The sequence below is a fragment of the Trichosurus vulpecula genome, chromosome 2 (genome assembly GCF_011100635.1).
Source record: "Trichosurus vulpecula isolate mTriVul1 chromosome 2, mTriVul1.pri, whole genome shotgun sequence".
NCBI classification, from domain to species: domain Eukaryota; kingdom Metazoa; phylum Chordata; class Mammalia; order Diprotodontia; family Phalangeridae; genus Trichosurus; species Trichosurus vulpecula.
In genome coordinates this window covers 107,157,393-107,178,894 of record NC_050574.1, presented here as the reverse complement: position 1 = coordinate 107,178,894, position 21,502 = coordinate 107,157,393, and the positions used below count along the sequence as shown (strand labels likewise).

At 38.2% G+C, this 21,502-nt stretch overlaps 1 protein-coding gene across 1 annotated transcript in view; it reads left to right on the top strand.

Annotated features, from left to right (window-relative positions):
• Positions 1-21,502, top strand: part of CCDC81 (coiled-coil domain containing 81) — a 74,336-nt gene that overhangs the window by 10,914 nt on the left and 41,920 nt on the right. The window contains 2 exon segments of the mRNA XM_036747036.1: positions 16,923-16,984; positions 17,106-17,262. Of these exon segments, the coding sequence (XP_036602931.1) occupies positions 16,923-16,984; positions 17,106-17,262 (219 nt within the window).

The window sequence follows — 21,502 nt, the reverse complement described above, 5'->3', positions numbered from 1 at the left end:
TCCCTTTGTGGAAAATTAGTTCCACTGGGGGCCCAGTAGAATGGGGGAGGTTCTGATAAGGATCTGTGTAGGAAAGCCCTTCTCTCCCTTTGCTACCTATCCTACCATTACCACCATTTAAACAAAAGGGAGGCAGATCTCTGTGCAAGATAACATTTATTAGCAGGGGCATGCTACCTGTCAATAAATGGGTCACTGAGTTGCCTCCATTAATGTGAAAGGCTCCGACCAAGAGGAGAGTTTCTCTTATATAGGGTTTTGGGGAGTATAGAGCAAAGAACACAATAGGGTAGATGACATCATAGAATTAAGGGCAACATGATTGGTTACAGAGTTGAAGCACAGAGAAGAACATGATTGGTTGGAAGTTTGGTAATGGCGGGGTAGCAATGGCCTCTCCCCACTCCCCTCCAGTTCTCCCCTGATGCTAAGTGCTCATTGTCAGAGGGCAGGTGTGAGATAGCTGCTCAGTCTTTTGAACAGTAAATCAGACATCCTCGAAGGACAGCTTGGTGCAATAAAGATATCAGGCCCAAATTCCCTTGCTTTCTCACACATTCTCCAAGGTCAGTTACATTTCTTGAGTCAGCAACTTTGATCGACTTAACTCTTTTCAGCAATACAGGGATCTAAGAAAATTCCAAAAGACTCATGATGGAAAATGCTGTCCACACCTAGAGAATGATCTATGGAGCCTGAATGCAGATCAAAGCATACTATTTTCTCTTTTTTTTGTTTCTTCTTTCTCATGGTTTTTCCCTTTGGCTCTAATTCTTCTTTACAACATGACTAATGTGGAAATATGGTTAATACAATTGTACATGTATGGCCTATCTAAGATTGTACTCCATCTTGGGGAAGGGGGAGCAGAGGGAGGGGGAGAAAATTTAGAACTCAAAATCTTATAGAAATGAATGCTGAAAATTAAAAATAAATAAATAAATAATATTAATAAATTTTCCTGAGTTAGAAGAGCTGGATTTCTAAACTTAATTCATTATAGGCCAGCTGAACTGTGAACTAAGTTCAGAGATGGATCATGACTTAAGACAAAACCAATCCCTTGTAAATAGGATCAATAAGAAAATCATACAGGATCAATTTTAATCTTCTCAGTGTCAAGCAGCATCTTATTTTTTTTAAAGGCAATCAAAGTTAGTTTTGTTTGGAGAATTTACTGAGATACGGCAGGAACTCTGGGGACCTTAGAACCCCAATGCTGGAAACCATTGTTTTATAGAGAATGTTCTATGGTCACATAGAATCCCTCTCTGTATAATGGCTGTAAATTGGAATCTCCTTGCATTGTTCTCCTAGGAGTTCTTTTCCCCTTCCCTGTGGGGAAAGAAAAGCAAATTATGGTCTAGAAGAATTGATTTATTCTTCTTTTCCATAACTTTGTTAATTAAAAGTTTCATCAAGTAAAGCAACAGGATTGATTTTAATAGATTCAGCCCCACCCTGAGTAATATCTCTTCAGGTTGATTCAACCAAAAGTAATCAGGTTGCTAATTAGAGCCTGTCAAGTCCTGTTTTAGCTGAAAGAATTGTATTATTTCTCTTGGCACTTATTAAAATTTTTCAGAAAAAGCTTTTGAGAAAATACAACACCCATTTATGCTAAGAATACTAAAAACACATGAATAAATTGACCTCTCCTTATATGGCAAATCGTATCTCTCTAAAACCAAGAGTCAGTAGGATATGTAATAGAAATAAACTAGAGGATGTTACAGTAGTGTCAGGGGAAAGCAAGGATATCCTGTATCAACTCCATAGCACTAGAAATGGTAGTTATAGCAATAAGACAAGAAAAAGAAAGTGAGGCAATAAGCCAAGAGGACACAAAATTATCACTTTTTGTGGTGATATGTCTATAGAGAGAACTGGAAAAAGTCAACTAAAACATTAATTGAAGCAGTTAATAAGGAAGGCAAAGTAGTAGGATATAAAATAAATCCATATAAATCATCAATATTTCTGTAAATTACCAGTAAAACTTGGCTGGGAGGGATAGAGAAATTCCATTAAAAATAACTACAAAATATATAAAATATTTAGGGTTCAACCTGTTCTGACCCACACAGGAACTAAATGAATACAACTACAAACACCCTACAGAAATAACAGGGGGCAGCTAGGTGGCTCAGTGAGTAGAGCACCGGCCCTGGAGTCAGGAGGACCTAAGTTCAAATTCGGCCTCAGACATTTGACACATGTACTAGCTGTGTGACCTTGGGCAAGTCACTTAACCCCAATTGCCCTGCCAAAAGACAAAACAAAAAAAGAAATAATAGACCTAAATAACTGGGAATATATTTGATAGTTCAAGAATGGGACCATTCAATCTGATAAAAATGACAATACTGAGTAATAAATTACTCATTCAGTGCTGTAACAATCAAAGAAAAAAATATTTTAGACCCTTCCCCTTAGAATCTCCCAAATAAAAATGGAAAAGCTACATATTTTATATCCTATAGGATATACATGCTATAAACCATATACTATAAAACAAACGATTTGTCACAGTCTTTATAACGTATATATATTTTATTTATAACGTTATATTTGCTTTGCTGGACTATATGTATAGTCCATATTTTATACATATACATATTATGTATATAAATATATATAATATTTATATATATATATTTTATATATATATATAGTCCAGCAAAGCAAATCCACATTTTCCATGTCCAGAAGTGTGTGTGTGTGTGTGTGTGTGTGTGTGTGTGTGTGTGTGTGTGTGATTGTTCACCCTGAGCCTATCTCTTCTCCTTCAGGAGGTGGGCACCATGCTTTACCAGTCCTCTGGAGTCATGGCTGCTGCATTGCTTGGCGTTCTTAAGTCTTTCCAAGCTGTTTTTCCTTAAAATATTGTGCCTACTTTATAGATTGTTCTCTTGATTCTGCTTGCTTTATGGAGTATCTAGGTAGCACAGTAGATGGAGTACTGGGCCTGGAAGATCTGAGTTCAAATCCAGCCTCAGATACTAGCCATGTGACCCTGAGCAAGTCACTTAATCTCTGTTTGCCTCAGTTTCCTCAACTGTAAAATGGGGATAATAATAGTACCTACCTCCCAGAGTAGTGTTGAGGATCCAATGAGATCATAATTGTAAAGTGCTTAGTATGGTACCTGGCACATAGTAAGTGCTTTATAAATATTAGCTATTATTATTTTTAGCTATTTTTCATCATCTTCTTCCCTTTGATTCCAATTTGCTACAACAGAAAAAGCTACCAAATTATATATGTATATACAGGCTATATGTGTATATATATGTATACATGTACATATACATGTACAGGGCACATACATGCATATTGTATATGTGTACATATGTATATACATATAGACACATACTATGTAGATATATATGCATACATCACACACATGTATTTACACAAACCCTCAAAAGAGCAACAAAAGAGGAAACAGATCCATATATTAAATAAGCATACATATATAAAATATATAAATATAAAATATACACAGATATATTTAGTATATGGGTCTGTTTCTTCTTTTATTATTATCTTTGAGGGTTTAGGCATAGGACTGTTATCAATAGATCCTCAGATATGCAAAATTTATTGACTTTGGGGGTATAATTTCATATTACTTTCTAAAATGGTTGGACCAATTCACGGCTCCTCCAGCAGTGTGCCACATGCCTGTCTTCTCACAGCCTCTTCAATAATTGTCATTTTCTGGTTTTTTGGTCATCTTTTATAATATGATAAGTGTAAAATGGTACATTAATTTGCATTTCTGTAATTAATAGTAATACGCATAATTTATTCATGTGGTTATAGAATTCTTGGATATCTTTCTTTGAAAATTGCCTATTTAGGTACCTTGGCCATTTATCCATTGGGGAATGGCTATTTTTGATTTGAATATATTTATTATTTGAATATATTTGAATCATTTAAAAAACATGTCTTGGATAACAGATCATTATCAGAGAAATTTGCTGCAAAGAATTTTCTTAGTGAACTAATTCCCTTCTATTACTTCCAAATATACTTAATATTGGCTATATTGATTTTGTTTGTACAAAATCTTTTTTTAGTTTTTGTAGTCAGAATCGTTGATTTTTATACTCTATGATCTTTTCCTTGTCAGGCTATGAACTCTTCCTTGATCTGTAGTTGTGAGAGGCGTTTTGTCTCTTACTGACCTAATTTGTTTATGATATGCATGCTTTCATGTCTAGATCATGTATCTGTTTAGCACTTATTGTGGCATGTGGTATGGATTCTTGGTCTAAACTTAATGTATGTCAGACTGCTTTCCAGTTTTCCCAACATTTTTGTCAAACAGTGACATCTTACACAAAAGTTTCAGTCTCTGGGATTGTCAAACATTGTACTACTGCATTCATTTTCTTCCATATATTGTGTGTCTAATCTATTCCATGAAGTGACTACAGATTACTGCTTTATAGTATAGTTTGAGAGCTTATACTGATAACTTCTTTTTTTTTCCCTTGAGAATCCTGATCTTTTATTCCTCTAGATGAAATTTGTTTCTATTTTTTCTACTTTTCTAAAGTAATTCTTTGGTAGTTTGGTATGGCCCTAAATAAATAAATTAACTTAGGTATTTCTTATTGCTGAATTGTTTCAGTTGTCTCTGACTCTGTGACTCCATTTGGGGTTTTCTTGGCAAAGATGCTGCAGTGGTTTGTTTGCTATTCCCTTCTCCAGCTCATTTTACAGATGAAGAAACTGAGACAAACAGGGTCACATAGCTAGTAAGTGTCTGAGGTTGAATTTGAACTTGGGACCTTCTGACTGCAGGGCTGATACTCTATCCACTGTGCCACCTAGCTGCCCAATTTGGGTGATACTGTCATTTTAAACATATTTGTACATCCCTTACTTGTATACGTACTTCGTATGTACATTCGCAATAAGTATCTCTCCAGTTATTTAGGCCTGCCTTTATATTTATTTGAAGAGTGCTTTAAAGGTGTATTCATGCAGTAGAGGGGGAAAGGAATAAGCATTTATATAGTGCCTACTATGTGCCAGGCCCTGTGCAAAGAGCTTTTTACAAAAATTATCTTATTTGATCCTTAACAACAGTCCCGGGAAATAGCTGCTATTATTATCCATATTTTCCATTTGAGGAAAGTGAGGCAAAATAGAGGTTAAGTGACTTACCCAGGGTCATACAGATAGTAAATGTTTGAGGCTGGATTTGAATCTAGGTTATCCTAACTCCAGGCCCAGTCCCCCATCAGACTGTACCACTAACAGCCTCCTTCCTGTATGTGAGTTTTGTTTTGTTTTTGGAGCAGGGCAATTGGGGTTAAGTGACTTGCCCAAGGTCAAGTGGTCAAGTGTCTGAGACCAGAATTTGAACTCAGGTCCTCCTGACTCCAGGGCCAGTGCTCTACTCACTGAGCCACCCTAGCTGCCCCTGTATGTGAGTTTTGATAGGTGGACTCCTAAATGTTTTGTATATTCTCCATCTATTTAGAATGGAATTTCTCTAATCTCTTCCTGTTGGATTTTTTTTGGTTGATGATTTGTTTATTTTTATTTAATATCTTGTTATTTTGGTTTAGTTTTGTTTCAATTACTTTTTTTTAGCTGACTCACCTGGATTCTCCGTGTAGATTATCATATCATTTGCAAAAGGTAATAATTTTGTTTCCACTTTCCCTATGTGCGCTCCCTCGATTTCTTTTTCTTGGGTTTTTGCTAGAGCTAGCATTTCTAGTACTATGTTATAATAGATGGCTTGTGTTATAATAGCTAGCCTTGTTTTCCCCTGATCTCAGTATAAACCTCTCTAGTTTATCTCTATTATATATCCTGCTGGCTCTTGGTTTAAGATAGATACTACTTATAACATTAAGAAGTACAATTATTCCTATTTTTTTACTGTTCTTAGCAGAAGGCTGTTACATTTTGTCAAAAGCCTTTTCTCCATCTATTGCTGTAATCATGTGATATTATTTTTTCTTGTTAATATGGTCAATTATATGTATAGTTTTCTTAATATAGAATCAAGCTTGTATTCTTGGCATATATCCTAACTGGTCATAATGTATGGTTTTCTTTGGGTTGCATATTTGCACGCATATTCTTTAGGGACATTTGTGTATGGTTTTCTTTCTAATTTGTGGTCTTCTGGTTTAACTATCAAGACAATATCTGTATCATAAAAGTCTTTTGGGAGGGATCCCCTCTTTTCCTATTTTCACAAACAGTTTTTGTAATACTGGAATTGTTCTCTGAATGTTTAATAGAATTCACTTATAAATCAATACGGAATTAATGTTTTCTTTCTTTGAATGTTTATTTAGTGCTTAGTTGCTTCCCTCCCCTACAATGAGTCATTTAAGTATTCTTTTAATCTGAGTGTTTTATAATTTTATAGCTATCAATTTACTGGGCAGAAGAGTTTCTAATAATTTTCTTCATTTTAAAAATTTATTATGACTTCTCCTTCATTTCTTATATTTATGCTGATTATTCCTAGATTTATATATCTGGCCTTAGTATCTCTCCTAAGCTTTAGACTCAACTATTGTCTTTTGGATATCTTGAATTGGTTGTGCCACAAGTATCTCAAATTAACCATGTCCAAGAGAGAACTCTTTCCCAAAGAGAACTCATAATTTCCCCCTCCTTAAATTGTCCCCTATTCCCAATTTCCCTATTATTGTTGAGGGTACCAGCATCATCCTTGTCACCCAGCTCACAACTTCAGCACCATTCTCAGTTCCTCACTCTCATTCACCCTTCACATCAAATCTGTTTTTAAGTCTCTCCGTTTCTATCTTCCTAACATCTCTAGGCTACGTCCTCTTCTCTCTGCTCACATAGCCACCATGATGGTGTAGCTCTTCATCACCTCGTGCCTGGACTGTTTCAACTGATGTATGGTTGGACTCTCTGCCTTAAGTCTCTCCTAACTCCAACCATTTTGGATTTAGCTATCCTAGCAATTTTCCTAAGCTACAGGTCTGACCAGATCACCTTGTTACTCAATAAATTTCTATGGTTCCCTATTACCTCTATGGTCAAATATAAAACCACATGTTTGGCATTTAGAGCCCTTCACAACCAGTCTCTCCCTCCCTTGCAGTCTTTCTATTCTCACTACTCTATGAATTCCGTTATCCTGCTACTATGACCTTCTTGCTACTTTTCACAAATGCCACTCCAACTCCTTGACCTCATACTGGCTGTCATCCAAGCCTGGAATGCTCTCCCTCCTCACCTCTCTCTCCTGACCCCTCTACCTTCCTTTAAGACTTAGCTCAGATCTTACCTTCTGTAGGAGGCCTTTCCCCCTCCATTACTCCTAGTTTTGAGAAAGAAATCTAGCCAGTAAACCCGAAGTTAAGGAGGTAGCCTTCAGCCATCGAAACCTAAGCCTTAAACCCAGTTCACTTTGGAGCTCATAGATTGGACAATAGGTCCCTGTCCTCCTAGCACAGAGTGACCATAAATACTAAATAGTAACTGTTTCTCTTTTGGCCAGGAACCCTGAGGGTCCTCCCCTCCCAGTTTGATTTTTTTTTTTGAGTTTTGATTAAAGGGGCCGTCCCTTGATTAACTTCTTAAAGAGGCCTATTCACTGAATGGGCCTTACCTAACTCAAAGTGAGAACCTGAAAAGACCTTAGCCTGAAAGGGCCAGGTTCTCTCAATGCATCCTGGGCCATCTCCAGTCATCCTGGTGAATGTCAGGCCACTGGACCCAGATGGCTCTGGAGGAGGCAGTGAGGCTGGTGACCTTGCATAGCCCTCTTTCACTCAAATCAAAGTCAACTGCAAGTCATGTCATCATTTCCCTGATGTCATGGTCTTCTTCAAGAATGAAGGACAAACACAGCATCTCCTAGTACCTTCTCTCTAAGACTACCTTCCGTATATACTGTACATCTTGTGTATGTATATAGTTATTTGTACATTGTCTCTTCCATCCGAATGTGAGTTGTTTGAGTGAAGGTACTGTGTTTTTGTCTTTCTGTGCGTTCCTAGCACTTAGGACTGTTCCTGACACATAGTAAGTGCTTAGTTGATGAATGCTAATTGAGTCACTTTTTTCATTTTTGATAGAGGCAATTTGCTTTTCCTTTCTATTTTTAAAAAATCAGACTAGCTAATTGTTTATTATGTTGCTTTTTAAAACTAGCTTCTCATTTTCTTTATCAATTCTTTTTTTCAACTTTGTTATGTTCATTGTTTTTCACAATTTTGGTTTTGGCACTTAGTTTAGGGGTTTTTAAATTTGTTGACTTTCTAGGTTTTTAGTTCCACACTCAATTTACTGATCTTTCTGTTTGTTTTTTTTTTGTTTTTGGTGGAAGTGCTTAGAAACACAGTTTTCCTGTCAGGATTGCTTTGGCTGCTCCTATATACGTGGGATGTTGGCCAATTGTTTTCATTTCGCTTGAGGAAATTTTCTATTTTTTATGATTTATTACTTGACCCATGATTTTTTAAAAGAATTAAGCTATTTTGTCTTCAATTAGTTTTTAATCCTTTCTTCAGAAAACTTTCTGAATATAATTTTTACTATTTTTGCTTATAGGTAATTTTATGAAATTTTTATACTCTACTATAGGGTCAATTTTTATAAACATGCTGTGTACAACTCTGAAATATATGGTCATTTCTGTTTCCATTGAGTAATTGCCAGACATCTATCTTATCTAACTTTTTAAGCTTTTATTCAGGTTCTTGATTTATTTTCTGTTTGTCTTTTGGTTAGATTTATCTAGATCTGATTCCCCTAACCATTATAGTTTTTTACTAGCGTTTTCTTATAGTAAGTTGATTAACTTTTCCTTTAAATATTTAGATGATGTTTAGCACACGTATTAAATATTGATGTTCATTGTCTATGTTGGCTTTAAGTGTAATGTAGTTTTCCTGTTTATCCCTTTTGATCTAGTCTAATTTTATTATTGCCTTGTCTGAGATTATGATTACTACTCCTGCTTTTCTGAGTTCACTTGAAACACAAAAAAATTTAATCTAGCCCCTTTAACTTTGCGTCTTTCTGTTGTGTGTGTGTGTGTGTGTGTGTGTGTGTGTGTAAAATAAATAGTATATTGTTAGATTCTGTTTTCTAATGTACTTTGTTCTCCTCTTTTATGGGTGAGCTCATCCTATTTACATTTAACATGATGATTATTTATATATCCTACCTAGGGGTGTTCTGGAACTAATGGCTCATGAGATCCAATAGTTAAATTTTCAGCGTGTGAGGCTTTGTGCCTCAAAAATTGGCAAATGTTACAAAGCAGAGCTTTCTTTCTTTTTTATTATCTCTACTTAAGAAAGTGATGGTGACTATGTTAATAATGCAGATTAAACTTGAAAAGTGTATCATTCATGATTTTTCTGAGGGGGAGAGCAGTTGTTAAACATTTATGAGCATGCTTTGATCCTATCTTTTCTATGCTTTCCCCTCTCTTTGATCGTGCTCTCCCTCTTCACAATGAAGAAGAGAATGTTAAGAGAAAAGGACTGTGCTGGAATTAGTGATCTATATTTTACGGAAATAATCTTGCATTCCAATAGCCTTTTTCTCACCTAGTCCTGCCCCTCTCCCCAGTCATGAGTTCTTGGTCATTCAGTCTATAAACATTTGTTGAACACTTACTATATGTCAGGCGCAGTCCTAAGTGCTGGGGGTGTACAGAAAGGTAAAAACAGCCCCTGTCTTCAAGGAGATGACATTGTAATGAGAAAGACAACATGCAAATAACTATATACCTATAGTTACATATATATGTATATACACACGTATATGTGTGTATATATAGTGCATATAGTGCGTATATATAGTGTACTACGTATAGTATATATAGTATGTATATATAACATATATAGTGTGTATCTATAATATATAGTGTATCTTATATATTGTTTGTATATATAATATATATATGTGTGTATACACACACACACACACACACACATATATACATATAAGAGATAATGCAGGGTAAATGGATGGTAATCATAGGAAAGGCCCTAGCAATAGAGGGTAAAGAAAAGCCTCCTATAGAAAGAAGGTGAGATTTGAGCTGAGGCTTGAAGGAAGCTAGGAATGCCAGGAGCCAGAGGTAAGGAGGGAGAACATTCCAGGCTTGAGTGACAGCCAGTGCAAAGTCTGGGAACTGGGAAATGGAGAGTCATACATGAGGGACAGTAAAAAGGTCAGTGTAGTTGGATCACAGAATGAGTAGAGAGGAGTAAAATATAAGTATCCTGGAAAAAGGTAGGAAGAGGCTGGTTGTAAAGCACTCTAAATGTCAAACAAACAGTTTTATATTTGGCCCTGGAGGTAGCAAGGAATCACTGGAATTTTTAAAGTAGCAAGATGACTTGGTCAGACCCACACTTTAGGGAAATTACTTTGGCAGCTGAGTGGAGAATGGATTAGAGTGGGGAGAGACTTGAGGCAGAGTGCAACCATGGAGCTATTGTAATAGTCCAGGCACGTGAAGATTCCTTCCTTCCTTCCTTCCCTCCTTCCTTTCCTCCCTCACTCCCTTCCTCCTTCCTTCCTTCCTTCTTCCCTCCTTCTTTCCTTCCCTCTCTGCTTCCTTCCTTCCCTCTCTGCTTCCCTCCTTTCTTTCTTTTCTTTCTTCCTTTCTTTAATCCTCTTCACATATCTCCAAATATGCAGTTTGTTTTGCTTATGACTAGGCCCTTCTCTCAATTTACCTTCTTTCAGCCCTCCTCTCAGCTCTCCCTGTTCCCATGTGATTCTTTCATGAGTTTAATGTATTTGTATATCAAATTCTGTCTTTCCACCTCTATGTATATTTAATCCTACTTTGTTTTGTATGAAAGTGGGGTTTGTATGTAGCCTGCTGCCTCCAATCCTTCTTCCATGTTTGTATAGTCATCTTGTGCATCCTGAATATATGAGATAATACCTTTCACTTCCTCTGTCCCTCTTTCTTATCTAGTGCATTCATTTTTCATTCCTGTTTTTTTGGTCTTTTTTTTCTCTTAATGTCATTAAAATGTAAAACTACTCTCAGCCCCTCTGAATTATTTTTTCCCTTGATATCCCTTGAACTTACTACCCTTTTAAGCACTTTCTTGTTTCTTCTTCCCCTATTAGAATATAGATACTTTATCAGTGTATGATTACTCAAATGTGTTTACCTTTTATGTTTCTCTTGACTCTTGTGTTGGTATTTCAAAATATCTATTTAACTTTAGTCTCGCACAGGGAATTCCTGGAAGTTTTTGGTTTCATTTCATTTCCAGAAAGGAAATCTCTTGCCATCTAAGTACTTGGCACTGTCAAATAGTTCGACACCAGAAACTCATATTATTTTATCAGTGAAAATTATATTAAAGAATAAGCATTAACATCTGCTTGGCTGTTGCACCCTAAGGATCATGGGACTCTTCTGTGTGACTTTCAGCTGAAACTTTCTATGTGTATTGTCTCCCCATTAAAATGTGAGTTCCTTGAGGGCAGGGCCTGTCTTTTCTGTTTGTCTCCCTAGCGCTTAGCGCAATGTTTTGCCCATAGTATGTACTTAATAAATGCTTTGTTCATCCATCAACCATTAAAGATCCACTTTTTCCCTCATGTAACTTTAAGTTATTAGCTTAGACTCATATCTATTAAAGAAGATTGTAAAATGGCTTAAGTTCAAAGTAATTCTCCCCTTCAAAATGTCTCCTTATGCTACCCTAAGGGGTGCAAAACTTCTCTAATAATTGGCTGGCTGGGGAGTGAGGGGTTGGCCTCGGGTGGGGTGGGGGTGGGGAGCAGGTGTTGAGATCCCGGGCCTGACCTAGGAAAAGTAAGTGCTTGGCACATAGTAGGTGCGTAATAAATATTTTTGACTATTTACTGACTGATTATGGTGTCTCTGGAACTGTTCCATGCTGTCATGCCATAACATTAGGATACCAGGAAAGGTAAGGACCAGGTCAGTCAACTCTAGGTGTTTATGAGAAATAAGATTAAATCTACCAAAAGCAGTCTATAATAGAATTTTTAAATGACACAATTAGAAATGGGTGAACATCCCATATGACCAAAGTATGGCAAGGGGCAGGTGTAAGAACCATCAGTTCTCTAGTTTTTTAGGTTATTTTTTTCTCTCTCTCAGTGCTCTGGCTACTAGGTCAAGTGAAAAATATACATATAGTTTCACATCTCTCCACTTATCTGTTTGGAGGTCAGTTTTCATGATGTATCCTGCAGATGCTTGAAAATAGAAATTACAAATGTTGATGAGGCTGGTCACTATAGCTACAATGCTGCCTCAGGTGTCTGGGGTCTCCTGTCACCTTTTCCTCTCTCTGTCCCCTCTCCTCTCCTCTCTTTCTCCTGAAAGATCCTCAGAAACTCCTTTCTGTTGGGAGAAATCTCACCCTTGGGCTTCCTGATCTCAAATTAGTCTCTTGTCAAACTGGGAAGAAATACAACTCCCAGAGTATCTGCAAGAGCTGTTGAATCTATACTGAGCTTTGACGGGTAAATTATTCTTGGTTGTAGACATTTAGATTTTGCCTCCTGGAATGATAATTCAAGCCTTATTTTCCTTTGTAGTCATAATAGCCAGGTCTTATATGGTCTTGACTTGGTATTTGAACTCTTTCTTTTCAGCTGATCGTAGCATTTTTTTATTTGAGCTGAAAGTTCTGAATTTTGGCTGTGACATTCCTAAGAGTTTTCATTTGAGAGTTTCTTTTAGGAAGTAACCATTGGGTTATTTCCATGTCAATTTGCCATCTGGCTCTAATAGGTCTGGGGAATTTTCATTCATGACTTCTTGAAATCCAATAGCTAAGCTTTTTAAATGGTCAAGATTTTCAGGTAGTCGAATACTTAGGTTTTCTCTTGACCTATTTTCTGTTAGTTATTTTTGATAGGAGACACCTGGCATCTTCTGGGAGATACCTAGGACAGGTATAGGTGGCATAGCAGATAGAGTGTTGGGCTGGGAATCAGGAGGACTGATCTTCAAGAGTTCAAATCTGGCTTCAGACACATATTAGCTGTGTGACCCTGGGCAAGTCACTTAACCATGTTTGCCTTAGCTCCTCATCTATGAAATGAGCTGGAGAAGGAAATGGCAAACCATTGCAGTATCTCTGCTAAGAAAACCCCAAATGGGGTCGCAGAGAGTCAGACATGACTGAAATGATTGAATAATAACTACATTTTGTACCTCCTGTATGATGTGTTTATTTTTCCAATTCTTTTCTCTAGAACTCTAATTTCATATATTTGTGAAGTGTTTTACAAATCTTAAAGCGCTTTATGAATGTTAGCTATTACTATTATTATTAAGGATAATAACATGATCTTTTAAAACCCTTGTTTCATTTCTTCTAGGAATTCTAGTAAGATTTGTGGCAAATCTGTGATTGGCTTTGAGGCTTTGCTTGTATATAATGTACAATTATTCTTTTCTTCTTTGTACGTCAAACATCCCTGGATCCATAATATTTTTTTATTGTCAGGGTTTTATTGAGTTTATTCACTTTTCTAGCCTTATTTCCATAACCATCACTTAGTGCCAGGTCCAGGTTCTTAGACTGGGTAATCAGGTTCTGTTTGGTTCTGACTTCACTTTCCTGGGTTCCTTCAATTAGGTTCTACTTGGTGTCTCTTCACTCAGAGCAACGGCATGCTTCTGTGTCCTTGGTCAGAGCTCTGTAGTTGGTTGTCAGACCCTGGTCAGGGCCTTCTTTCACCATGAATCTGCCTTGATCAGGTGCTAGGTAGGTAGTCTTTTGTCCCTCTTGTGGCTTTCTTGATCCTAACATCAGATGGTCTATTCCCCCTGGGACTTTCTTGTTCAGGGTACTAGGTGATCTTCTATTGTCCTCCCTTCCCTGAATTTCCTTGTTCAGAGCGATGGGTGGTATTCTGTCCCCATTGAGTCTTCCTTGTTCAGGGTGCTGGGTGGGCTTCTGTCCCTACCCCTACCTTTACCCCATGCTTTCTTATTCAGGGTGGACTTCTCTCCCATTGGGGTTTCCTTCTTCATGGTTCTGAGTGGTCTTCTGTTCCCCTTGGGACCTCTCAGATCAAGATTCTGAGAGATTTTGGTCCCAGGAAGCTAGCTGGTTTCTGTATTCTTTGGATTATTAGATAGCTAGGGAGTTGTTGCCTCCTTTGAGATTTCTTTGATCAGGGCACTGTGTGATTATTGTACTCACTGGCACTTTCTTTTTTACTCCTGGGGCTTTCCCAAGCAAAGCTTTGGGTGGTGTTCTGTGTTTACTTGTGCCTGTACTAGCTTCTCTGGGAAGATTCCTTACGAAGGATCAGCATCTTCTGGCTATATTTTTGTATAGTTTTGGGCTGGATGAAGGGATTTGATGAAATTTCTTTTTGGATATTTTTGGTCATCACTTAATTTGGTGCTTCTTTTAGATAATTTTTGGCCCAAAAGTGGGAGAGCTGGGCACTTGTTTGATCTACCATGTGACCGTGTGACCATGGTACCATAGTACATCAAATTGCACCTTACTCTCTCTCCCAGAGCCAGGCTCGGGGTGGGGTAGGTTGACTGAAAGGTGTTGGGTGTCTCTTCCCTACTGCCATTGACTTAACCTCCCTGCCCCGCCCTGCACCTGTGTCCCTTCTATTCTGTCTCTCATTGTTAGGGATGAATTATTAGCACTCTCATTCCATTTAACCATTCATATCAGTCAGTTTTTAAAAACTGATATTTACTTCAAAATTATGATATTAAAAACACACAAGAATTCCCAACTTCCAACACCTTAGGGACATATTATCCCCTAAAGCACATCAGTTCTGGGGTAAATAGGCTCAAAACTTAGTTCACTTCCTACAAAACATTGGTTATACCAAGTTCACGTCCAAAGGTAAATAGCCCTTGTCTCAACTACCACTGGACTGAGGTCACAAAATCATCCCCAAAAGTTACTCTGTGTTCCTTGGGCATTGATGTTGCATTGGCTCTGGAACCCAGACTCAGAAATGATGGGATGTTGGGGTACCCTCTGTACCTTTTGAAGCTCATGAGGTTGGAGACTCCAATGTCCTTCAGCTTAAAGAACAAATGCAGTGGCCATGAACTGGGGCCCTTTCATAGGGCTATATGACCTCTCCCTTTTTACAGCATGATGCCATGGAAAAGACTCACACTACCAGGAACAGAGTAGCCCAACATCTAAGGCAAGAGCAAGAAGGGGGCAGGCTAAGGCTTTTTGAATGTCTCAGTCCACAAAGAACCTCAAGTTCATTATGTGATTGCCAACCAGAACCAGTTACAAAATGTCTATGCATACTCCAGATTCTTCGAGGCAGTTCTCTTACATATCTTGTGAGCAAGTTGATGAGGGTGTGTGCATGCATCTTTAGGAAGTCCATAGGCACTTATAAATGCTTTTTAAAATTAATTGAATTAAACCAAATGACTGAATTTCTTTAATGTCCATTCACAAAAGTCTTTGATGATCAATGTTTTTAAACATTCTTTTGATATATATTATAATTCTTAATGAGACTAAGAGTTTTAACAAACTACTAAGAACAGAGAAATCAATTTGCAGATCAGTGAAGGGCATTTAGCAACTTATAAATAGAGCTCATATACTATAATATTCATACAGTACTTAAGTCCTCCACATATCTGGAAATTACTTATTCAGCAGCCTCAGCTCTTTGTAAAATAGAACACAGCTGGAAACCTGAAAGTAAAATAAAGCCTCTGAGCAGCCAGAATTGGTGGCTTGTTCATTTTATACATTGGAGTTCTTGGCCTTACTTAACAGCCTATATCCTATTATTTTAGACACAATACTAACAAACCTAGTTATTTGGCTTTCCAGTCCACAGCAGCTAATAATTAGCAATACAATTCAGAAAGATTTTTTTTATCTAAAGTGGTTAAAATGAAAAGGTTTTTGTCACTTAAAGAATAATACCTTAGTGTTTTAAAGCTTGTAAAGTATTTTCTGTGAGGCAGAGAGTTAAAATATTACCATACCCTTTATACAGATGAGGAAACTGAGGGTCAGAAAAGTTAAATGACTGGTCCATGATCGCACAACCAGTAAGTATTGGAGTTGAGATTCGATTACCCTTTCGATAGTTCTCATGTGTGGAACTCCTCATTCTTGAGGATTTTGCACCATTGTTCAGGCTTCTTTGTGGTAGTTTAAGGAGCCGACATGTGGAAGGGGACAGAGGACATCTAGTCCAACACCTTCATTTTACAGCTTGGAGACTGAAGCTCAGGGAAGTGAATTTGCCCAAGATCACACCAGTGATGCGTGGACTGATGCGTGGTGAAGTGTATACGGTAACAGCAACATTGTGTGATGACCAATTTTGATAGACTTAGCTCTTCTCAGCAGTGCAATGATCTAAGGCTTAGAATTATTCTAAGACAATTCCAAAAGACTCATGATGGAAAATGCCATCCACATCCACAGAAAGAACTATGGAGTCTGAATATAGATCAAAGCATACAATTTTCTCTCTTTTTTTTTTGGTGCGATTTTTCCCTTTTGTTTTGATCTTTCTTTCACAACATGACTAATGTGGAAATATGTTTAATATGATCATACATGTATAGCCTATATCAGATTGTATGCCATCTTGGGGAGGGGACAAAGGAGGAATGGGGGAAAATTTAGAACTCAAAATCTTATAAAAGTGAATGTTGAAAACTAATAATAAATAAATATTTTTTGAAAAGATTACACTAATGATAAGCATCAGAAGGAGCTATGGACCAGAGTTCTCTGACTTCAGAAGAACCACTTGTTTCCACTAAACTGCTTTGCTGCTTCTCATAAATAAGGCATTTGTCACCTTTAAATTGATTCTGCATTTCAGCCCATGAGGACATTTAGTAAGGAATGGATACTAATAGATGATATTTTATATTTTTCCTCACATTTTAGAAGTCTCTAACATCTGGGCCAATGTGTCAGAATTTGTGGAACGGCAGCTGTCCTTACGCAAGGTAGGCTTAACATTTTCGTCATCTTTGTGTTACTTGCAGATAGCGAGTTGATGCAGTAGGACAATATGGATTGTTGTTTGTTGTTCAGTCGTGTCTCCTTTGCTGTCGCTTATTTTTCCAGGGGGTCCAGATTCCAGGATTTGGAACCTTCACCTTCGTAAGGCAAAGGCTCGATGTGGGAAACAATAAGTTCGTTCTACTTCAGAGGCCCGTGTTTGTGATAGCTGAGAAGTTTGCCCAAATGCATGGACTCAAACAGAACAAAGTGTTTACTCCTGGTAAATGTCTTGAGTTTAATTAAGCCAACTTCCTAACTGGATACAGATACAGGGAAAAACATGAAAGGGCAAAATGTGGTCAACATTTGCTTTATTTGTCTCCTGGTATTTATTGAATATAGGGATGATATGTGGTTAGATTTGCATTTTTACTTCGTACTTTACTACTCACAAAGCCACAATGTTAGTTAAGACCTTCATCATCTCTCTCGTAGATATCTACAACAGCCCCCCTAATTAGTCTCTCTGCCTCAAATCTCTTCCCACTCTAAATAATCCTTCAAATATCTGCCGAGTGTTTTTCCTAAAGCACAGATGTGACATGCCAGTTAGCCTTGGAGAAAATAGAAACTCCTCTGTTTAGTTTTAAAAGTCCTTCACAAATAGGCCCCAACCTATGTTTTCAGCTTCATTGTACATTACTCCCCTTTCTGCACTCTGTGATGTAACCAAACCGGCCTTCTCTTTGTTCCTCACGCACAGAAACCCATCTCCCTTCTCCTTGACTTTGTAATGGCTCTTCCCTATGCCTGCAATACGCTCCTTCTTCACCTCTGGCTCAGGGAATCAAATTCTTCCTTTAATACTTAGCTCAAATATCTCGTACTTCATTAAGCCTTTCTTTAATCCTCCATAGTACCCTCTCTCCCTAACTACTTTCTATTTCACTACCTTGTATTGTTTGTATTTATTCTCTTTATATTTAGTGGATATACTTACATACGTACTACTTGTTTTCCTATTAAGATGTAAGCTCCTTGAAAAGTATGAATTGCTTCATTCTTTGCATTTGTATGCCCAACAATTAGCATATGGTATGTACTTAATAAAAGCTTTGCCTCGTGATTGATCGACCTTTCTAGGTCTCAATTCCCTCATCTGTATATAGCCCCATCTCTCCAGGATACCCTCCAACTTGCACTTGTAGCTGGAGTCATACTTCTAAAACTACTTCTTTTTTTTTAAATTTTTTTTATTTAATGTCTTTAGTTTTCAGCATTGATTTTCACAGGAGTTTGAATTACAAATTTTCTCCCCATTTCTACCCTCCCCCCACTCCAAGATGGCGTATATTCTGGTTGCCCTGTTCCCCAGTGAGCCCTTCCTTCTGTCACCCCACTCCCCTCCCATCCCCTTTTCCCTTCCTTTCTTGTAGGGCAAGATAAATTTTTACGCCCCATTGCCTGTGTATCTTATTTTCTTGTTGCATGCAAAAACATTTTTGTTTGTTTTTGAACATCTGTTTTTAAAACTTTGAGTTCCAAATTCTCTCCCCTCTTCCCTTCCCACCTACCCTCCCTAAGAAGTCAAGCAATTCAACATGGGCCACATGTGTATCATTATGTATAACCCTTCCACAATACTCATGTTGTGAAAGACTAACTATATTTTGCTTCTTCCTAACCTATCCCGCTTTATTGAATTTTCTCCCTTGACCCTGTCCCTTTTTGCAAGTGTTTGTTTTTGATTACCTCCTCCCCACATCTGCCATCCCTTCTATCACCCCCACCCCCTTTTTTAATCTTCTTCCTCCTTCTTTCCTGTGGGGTAAGATACCCAATTGAGTATGTATGGTATTGCCTCTTCAGGTCAAATCTGATGAGAACAAGATTCACTCATTCCCCCTTACCTGCCTTCTCTTCTCTTCCTACAGAACTGCTTTTTCTTGCCACTTTTATGTGAGATAATTTACCTCATTCTCTCTCTCCCTATCTCCCTCTCTCAATATATTCCTCTCTCATCCCTTAATTTGATTTTATTTCTTTTAGACACTTTCCCTTCATCTTCATCTCACCCTGTGCTCTCTCTCTCTCTCTCTCTCTCTCTCTCTCTGTATATATATATATATATATACATATACACATATATATATAAGTGAATGTGTATGTATGTATGGCTATACATACATACACATTCACTTATATATATGTGTATATATATATATATATATATATATATATATATATATGCATATTCCCTTCAGCTACCCTAATACTGAGGTCTCATGAATCAAACACATCATCTTTCCATGTAGGAATGTAAACAAAACAGTTCAACTTTAGTAAGTCCCTTGCAATTTCTTTTTCTTGTTCTTTTTCTTGATTACCTTTTCATGCTTCTCTTGATTCTTGTGTTTGCAAGTCAAATTTTCTGTTCAGCTTTGGTCTTTTCTCTGAGAAAGCTTGAAAGTCCTCTATTTTATTGAAAATCCATATTTTGCCTTGGAGCATGATACTCATTTTTGCTGGGTAGGTGATTCTAGGTTTTAATCCTACCTCCATTGACCTCCGGAATATCGTATTCCAAGCCCTTCGATCTCTTAATGTAGAGGCTGCCAGATCTTGGGTTATTCTGATTGGGTTTCCACAATACTCAAATTGTTTCTTTCTGGCTGCTTGCAGTATTTTCTCCTTGATCTGGGAGCTCTGGAATTTGGCTACAATATTCCTAGGAGTTTTCTTTTTGGGATCTTTTTGAGGAGGTGATCTGTGGATTCCTTCAATTTCTATTTCACCCTCTGGCTCTAGAATATCAGGGCAGTTCTCCTTGAGAATTTCTTGAAAGATGCTATCTAGGCTTTTTTTTTTTGATCATGGCTTTCAGGTAGTCCAATAATTTTTAAATGATCTCTCCTGGATCTATTTTCCAGGTCAGTGGTTTTTCCAAGGAGATATTTCACATTGTCTTCCATTTTTTCATTCCTTTGGTTCTGTTTTATAATATCTTGATTTCTCATAAAGTCACTAGCTTCCACTTGCTCCAATCTAATTTTTAAGGTAGTATTTTCTTCAGTGGTCTTTTGGACCTCCTTTTCCATTTGGCTAATTCTGCCTTTCAAGGCATTGTTCTCCTCATTGGCTTTTTGGAGCTCTTTTGCCATTTGAGTTAGTCTATTTTTTAAGTTGTTGTTTTCTTCAGTATATTCTTCAGTATTTTTTTGGGTCTCCTTTAGCAAGTCATTGACTTGCTTTTCATGGTTTTCTTGCATCCTTCTCATTTCTCTTCCCAATTTTTCCTCTACTTCTCTAACTTGCTTTTCCAAGTCCTTTTTGAGCTCTTCCATGGCCTGGGACCAGTTCATGTTTTTCTTGGAGGCTTTTTTTTGTGGGCTCTTTGACTTTGTTGACTTCTTCTGTCTGTATGTTTTGGTCTTCTTTGTCACCAAAGAAAGATCCCAAAGTCTGAGACTGAATCTGGGTACGTTTTCGTTGCCTGGCCATGTTCCCAGCCAACTTACTTCACCCTTGAATTTTTCAGCGGGGTATGACTGCTTGTAGAGTAAAGAGTTCTATGTTCCAGACTTGGGGGGATGAGCCAGCTCTGCCACACCACCACTCCTCCTTCCCCAAGAACCCCCAACCTGGACTGGACTTAGATCTTCAGCAGGCTCTTCACTCCTGCTCTGATCTGCCACTTAATTCCTCCCACAAGGTGGGCCTGGGGCCAGAAGCAACTGCAGCTGTGGTTCTGTAGCTGCCCCACCTCCGCTGCCCCCGGGGCGGTGGCTGAACGCAAACTCTATCCCTGTGTCCCCAGCAGCTTTTCCCACTAACCTTCTCTGTTGTCTTTGGTGTTTGTGGGTTGCAAAGTCTGGTAACTGCTGCAGCTCACTGATTCAGGTGCTAGGGCCTGCTCCGCCCAGCTCCTGGTCTGGTTGGTCCACCCCGCCCACACTGGGCTCTGCTCTGCTCCGCTCTGCTCCCAGCTCTGTGTGGGATAGACCTTACCCAGAGACCATCCAGGCTGTCCTGGGCTAGAGCCCTGCTTCCCTCCGCTATTTTGTGGGTTCTGCAGTTCTTCTCTGTTGTCTTTGGTGTTTATGGGTCGAGAAGTCTGGCAACTGCCACAGCTCACTGATTCAGGGTGCTAGGGCCCGCTCCGTCCGGCTCCTGGTCTAGTTTGTCTGCGCAGCCCACACTGGGCTCTGCTCCGCTCCCAGCTCTGTGCAGTATAGACCTTACCCAGAGACCATCCAGGCTGTCCTGGGCCGGAGCCCTGCTTTGCTCTGCTATTTTGTGGGTTCTGCAGTTCTAGAATTGGTTCAGAGCCATTTTTTATAGGTTTTTGGAGGGACTCAGCGGGGAGTTCACGCTACTCCCTGCTTTCCAGCCGCCATCTAAAACTACTTCTTATTGGCCCCCACCAGTATGGTAACCTTTAACAGACAACCAGTTGATACAGTTAGCTTAAAGAAAGGCAAAAACAGAATAGCCAAAGCAATAGTAATAAAATACATCCT